At 42.5% G+C, this 6,000-nt stretch overlaps 1 protein-coding gene across 1 annotated transcript in view; it reads right to left on the bottom strand.

Moving 5' to 3' along the window:
* Positions 1-426: 426 nt before the first annotated feature.
* Positions 427-6,000, bottom strand: part of LOC143784152 (aldehyde oxidase 1-like) — a 254,105-nt gene continuing 248,531 nt past the window's right edge. Inside the window, exon 35 of the mRNA XM_077272027.1 lies at positions 427-1,107. Within this exon, the coding sequence (XP_077128142.1) occupies positions 1,057-1,107 (51 nt within the window). The 3' untranslated portion in view covers positions 427-1,056. The remainder of the gene's footprint in view (positions 1,108-6,000) is intronic.

Here is a 6,000-nt window from a genome sequence, read left to right as displayed (position 1 = left end):
TGTCATTGTTTTCTTTCCCACCACTCCCATCATTGCCCTCTCCTCCACCCCAATCATTGCCCTCCCCATCAACTCCATCATTACCCATTCCACCACCTCCATCATTGCCTCCTCCCCCACCACCCCATCATTGTCCTTTCCATCACCTCTATCATTGCTTTCTTCACCACCCCATCATTGCCCATTCTACGACCTCTATCATTGCCTCCTTCCCCATCACCCCATCATTGCCCTTTCCAATACCACCATCATTGTCTTTTCACCACCATCATTGCCTCCTCCCCACCACCTCCATCATTGCCCTTTCCACCACCACCATCATTGTCTTTTCCACCACCACCATTGCCTTCTCCCCCACCACCCCATAATTGCCCTTTCCACCACCTCCATTATTGCTTTCTCCCCCACCACCCCATCATTGCCCTCTCCATAACCCCCATCATTGTCCGCTCTACACACACACACACCACTCACCTCTCTGCACGTTACACACACACACACACATCTGCACCACCTACACACATATATATACACACACCTCACCGCACGTTCCCCGGAGCCGCAGCATCTTTATCGCCGGCAGCTTTCTATCTCACACAGATGCACGCTGAATGTTGACATCATCCAGCCGCACTGCTGTGTCAGCCACAAAGCAGGACGGATCCCTGCAGCTTTTTTATTAAGTTTGCGAAAATTTCTAAATTTCTGTTTTTTTCAGTCAAGATGGGGTGCAGAGTGTGCGTTAATGAGAAAAACAATGAACTTTTTTGAATTTACCAAATGGCTGCAATGAAATTTGAAAAATTTAAAGGGGTCTGAATACTTTCCGTACCCACTGTAAACTGCATGTTTTCATGTATACAGTACATATCAGGTTACAGGTATTATCAGCATTTCAAAAAGCAAAGTCATTGACAAACTATAGAATATTGCATGCTGAACAATTATATATCAAATTACATTTTGTAAAGATAGGCAAGTAAAGGAAAAGATTTTGGGCTCCTGTGCACTGAAGAGACAATCCCTTTGGGTAAGTACTTCACATCATTATGTATATCACACATCAATGGACCATGGGATGCAAGATGTAAGGTCATCTTTTGGAATCTAAAAGAAGAAGAACAAACTAATTACTTTGATGCTTGTCTTTTTTTTTAATCCAAAACTTAAATGTGTTGTCCAGGTATGGCATGAACGTCTGCTGTCACTGTATGTAACTGTAGACTTGTGAATCCTTACAGCATACAAAACATGTGCTGTCAGGACATACTAGAAGTGGGTGTTTATGTGACCACAAGCATGTGATATGCATCCTTCCAGCCACATTCTGACTAGGCGTGTGAGGCCTCTCTCAATACAAATTAATTAAGAGAGGCCGTGCAGGTCTAGTCGGAATGTGACCAGAAGCATGCCCATAGCAATACTCCCAGCATTGGAGAATCCCGACATTGTGCATATTGCAGGTCTCCTTTATCATTATTAGTGTTCACAGATTGTGTATGTGGATGTTAAGGCACTCATTTGATTGCGCTGCGCTATGTGATCTATATATATAATTGTCTAAGGGGTACTTCCGTCTGTTTGTCTGTAACTTCCGTAACGGAAATCCCGGCCGCGACCAATCAGCGATATTGGGGCGGGAGTTAAACACCGCTTCACTTTTTACTATTGATGCTGCCTATGCAGCATCAATAGTAAAAACATATAATGTTAAAAATAATAATAATGAAAAAAACATTATATTCTCACCTTCCGACGTCCGCGGCAACCTTTCCCGCTCCTCGCGACGCTCCGGTCCCAAGAATGCATTGCGGCAATGACTCGAGAACACGTAGCGGTCTCGCGAGATGATGACGAAGTGGTCTCACGAGACCGCTACATGATCACGAGTTATTGCCGCAAGACATTACTGGGAACGGAGCATCGCGAGGAGCATCACTACAGGCCTGGGCTGGATCCGGGGGCCGCCAGAAGGTGAGTATATAACTTTTTTATTTTAATTGTTTTTTTAACAGGGATATGGTGCCCACACTGCTATATACTATGTGGGCTGTGTTATATACTACATGGGCTGTGTTATATACTACATGGGCTGTGTTATATACTGTGTGGCCTGTGTTATATACTACGTGGGCTGTGCTATATACTACGTGGCTGTGCAATATACTACGTGGGCTGTGTTATATACTGCGTGGGCTGTGTTATATACTGCTGGGCTCTATTATATACTATGTTGCTGTGCTATATACAATATAGGCTGTGCTATATACTACATGGCTGTGCAATATACTATGTGGGCTATGTTATATACTACGTGGGCTGTCTTATATACTGCGTGGGCTGTGTTATATACTGCGTGGGCTGTGTTATATACTGCGCGGGCTGTGTTATATACTACGTGGGCTGTGCTATATACTACATGCATATTGTAGAATACCCGATGCGTTAGAATCGGGCCACCATCCATCTGGTGTGCATATATATATATATATATATATATATATATATATATATATATACACACACACACACACACACACACACACACACACACACACACACACACACACACACACACACACACACGCACGCATGCACACGTGCATCTCACAAAATTAGAATATCATCAAAAAGTTAACTTATGTCAGTTCTTCAATAAAAATAAAAAAAAGTGAAAATCATATATTAGTCATTACAAGCAGAGTGATGTATTTCAAGTGTTTATTTCAGTTAATGTCGATGATTATGGCTTACAGCCAATGAAAACCCAAAAGTCATTATCTCAATAAATTAGAATACTTTATAACACCAGCTTGAAAAGTTATTATAAAATCCAAAATGTTGGCCTACTGAAATGTATGTTCAATAAATGCACTGAATACTTAGTCGGGGCTCCTTTTGCATTAATTACTGCATCAATTTGCACTGCTGAGGTGTTATGGAAGCCCAGGTTGCTTTGAAAGCAGCCTTCACCTCGTCTCCATTGCTGGGCCTGGTGTCTTTCATCTTCGTCTTTTCAATACCCCATAGATTCTCTGTGGGGTTAAGGTCAGGTGAGTTTGCTGGCCAATTAAGCACAGTGATACTGTTGTTTTTATACCAGGTATTGGTACTTTTCGCAGTGTGGGCAGGTGCCAAGTCCTGCTGGAGAATGAAATTTCCATCTCCATAAAGCTTGTCAGCAGAGGAAAGCATAAAGTGCTCTAAAATTTCCTGGTAGACGGCTGCGCTGACTTCGATCTTGATAAAATACAGTGGACCTACACCAGCAGATGACATGGCTCCCCAAACCATCTCTGATTGTGGAAACTTCACACTAGACTTCAAGCAGCTTGGATTGTGTGTCTCTCCACTCTTCCTCCAGACTCTGGGACTTTGATTTCCAAGGTCTAGTGTGAAGTTTCTACAATCAGTGATGGTTTGGGAGCCATATCATCTGCTGGTGTAGGTCCACCGTGTTTTATGAAGACCAAACTCAGCGCAGCCGATAACTCTAACTTGCTACAGGCTGATCATGATTCTTAGGTGGTGCCCTCTTTTACATTTTTTTCTAAAGTCTATGTTGGTGCCACAGCTGACCTCAGTGATCAGCTGCAGTGCTCCTATGTTTTAAATGGGACGCCACCACTACAGCCCTGAAAACTCAAATCAGCGGGAAGAACATTTATATGTAATGTTTACATACACCTAACAATTAAAGGGGTTTTCCTCTTTCAGGAAAGTGAATCCCAAAACCCTGGGAAATACATAACATAACAAATAAAGCAGGTACTTACCATTCCGACCCCTGCTTCGATCACCATATATTGGCTGCTGTGGTGACATCAGCCTGCATCACCCTGTAACTATTCTCTGAGCTCCTTGGCATGAGCTGCTGGTCTCAGTGATTGGCTGTAGTGAAAATGCGCTCTTTTGTCGTGACATCACCCCTGCAGCCAAAACACTAAAACCGGAGCAGTGACGGGGACATTGCACTGAACACAGGAAGGGTGAGTACCTGCTGTTATTTAAGGTATTTACAGTGTTTGAGGTCCACTTTCCTTAACCCCTTCATGACCTTGAGATTTTCCATTTTTCCATGTTCGTTTTTCACTCCCCTCCTTCCCAGAGCCATAACTTTTTTACTTTTCTGTCAACATGGCCATGTGAGGGCTTATTTTTTGCGGGACTAGTTGTACTTTTGAACGACATCATTGGTTTTACCATGACGTGTACTAGAAAATGGGAAAAAAATTCCAAGTGCGGTGAAATTGCAAAAAAAGTGCAATCCCATGCGTGTTTTTTGTTTGGCTTTTTTCTAGGTTCACTAAATGCTAAAACCGACCAGCTATCATGATTCTCCAGGTCAGTACGAGTTCATAGACACCAAACATGTCTAGGTTATTTTTTTATCTAAGTGGTGAAAAAAATTCCAAACTTTGCTAAAAAAAAATAAAAATAAAAATTGTGCCATTTTCCGATACCCGTAGCGTCTCCATTTTTCGTGATCTGGGGTCGGTTGAGGGCTTATTTTTTTGCGTGCCGAGCTGACGTTTTTATTAATACCATTTTGGTGCAGATACGATCTTTTGATCGACTGTTATTGCATTTTAATGCAGTGTCGCAGCAACAAAAAAAACGTAATTTTGGAGTTTCTAATGTTTTTCTCGCTACGCCGTTTAGCGATCAGGTTAATCCTTTTTTTTTTGATAGATCAGGCAATTCTGAACGCGGCGATACCAAATATGTGTATATTTGATTTTACTTTTATTGTTTTATTTTGAATGGGGCGAAAGGGGGATGATTTAAACTTTTCTATTTTTTTATTTATTTCATATTTTTTTTAAACATTTTTTTTTACTTTTGCCATGCTTCAATAGCCTCCATGGGAGGCTAGAAGCTGGCATAGCCTGATCGGCTCAGCTACATAGAAGCAATCATCAGATCCTATGTAGCTTAATTACAGGCTTGCTATGAGCGCCGACCACAGGGTGGCGCTCACAGCAAACCGGCATCAGTAACCATAGAGGTCTCAAGGACCTCTATGGTTGCTATCCTGACGCATCGTCACATGATCGGGGGTTGGTGATGCACGTATTTCAGGCCGCGCGGCCAGAAGCGGTAGTTAAATGCCGCTGTCAGCGTTTGACAGCGGCATTTAACTAGTTAATAGCGGCGGGTGGATCGCGATTCCACTCGCCGCTATTGCGCGCACATGTCAGCTGTTCAAAACAGCTGACATGTCGCGGCTTTGATGTGGGCTCACCGCCGAAGCCCACATCAAAGCAGGGGATCTGACCTCAGATGTACTATCCCGTCCGAGGTCAGAAAGGGGTTAAAGGAGTCAACCCCTTAATCCCTTCATGCCTAGGGCATTTTCTGTTTATCATTTTTCTTTTTTCCTCCCCTTCTTCTTAGAGCCATAACTTTTTTTTAATTTTTACTGCCACATAGCTGTATAATGATATATAATATCATATCATTATAATATATAATTGATTTTTGCGCGACAGGTTGTACTTTTGAATTACACCTTTCATTTTACCATATAGTGTACTGCAAAACGAGAAAAAAAAATCCAAATGTGTCGAAATTGCAAAAAAAGTGCAATTCCACAACTGTTATTTTTTTATTCACCATGTTCACTATGTGGTAAAACTGACCTGGCAATATACACCGTGTTCCAAATTTTTATGCAAATTGGACTTATACAAATTGGATAAAGATTTAATTGTTTTGTTTTTCAAATAAACCCATGGATGGTATTGTGTCTCATGGCTCAATGAATCACTGAAATCAATCTGAGGCCAGTCCCACACGTCCAGATAATTCCTGTACCGGAAAAATCGGTACCAGAGTTATCTGTGTCCATGTGTCCGTGTGCTCACGTAGCACATCAGTGTGGCTCACGTGCGGCAGCCGTGTGCCGCCCGTGTGCTGACTGAGGACCACACGGACCGTGCAGGAGACAGCGCTAGAGTTAAGCGCTGTCCCCTGCTTTGGGTGCTGAAGCCGGCATTC

This window comes from Ranitomeya variabilis, chromosome 7 (genome assembly GCF_051348905.1).
Source record: "Ranitomeya variabilis isolate aRanVar5 chromosome 7, aRanVar5.hap1, whole genome shotgun sequence".
NCBI classification, from domain to species: Eukaryota; Metazoa; Chordata; class Amphibia; order Anura; family Dendrobatidae; genus Ranitomeya; species Ranitomeya variabilis.
The sequence above is the reverse complement of the archived record's forward strand: the minus strand, read 5'-3'. Positions and strand labels throughout refer to the sequence as shown.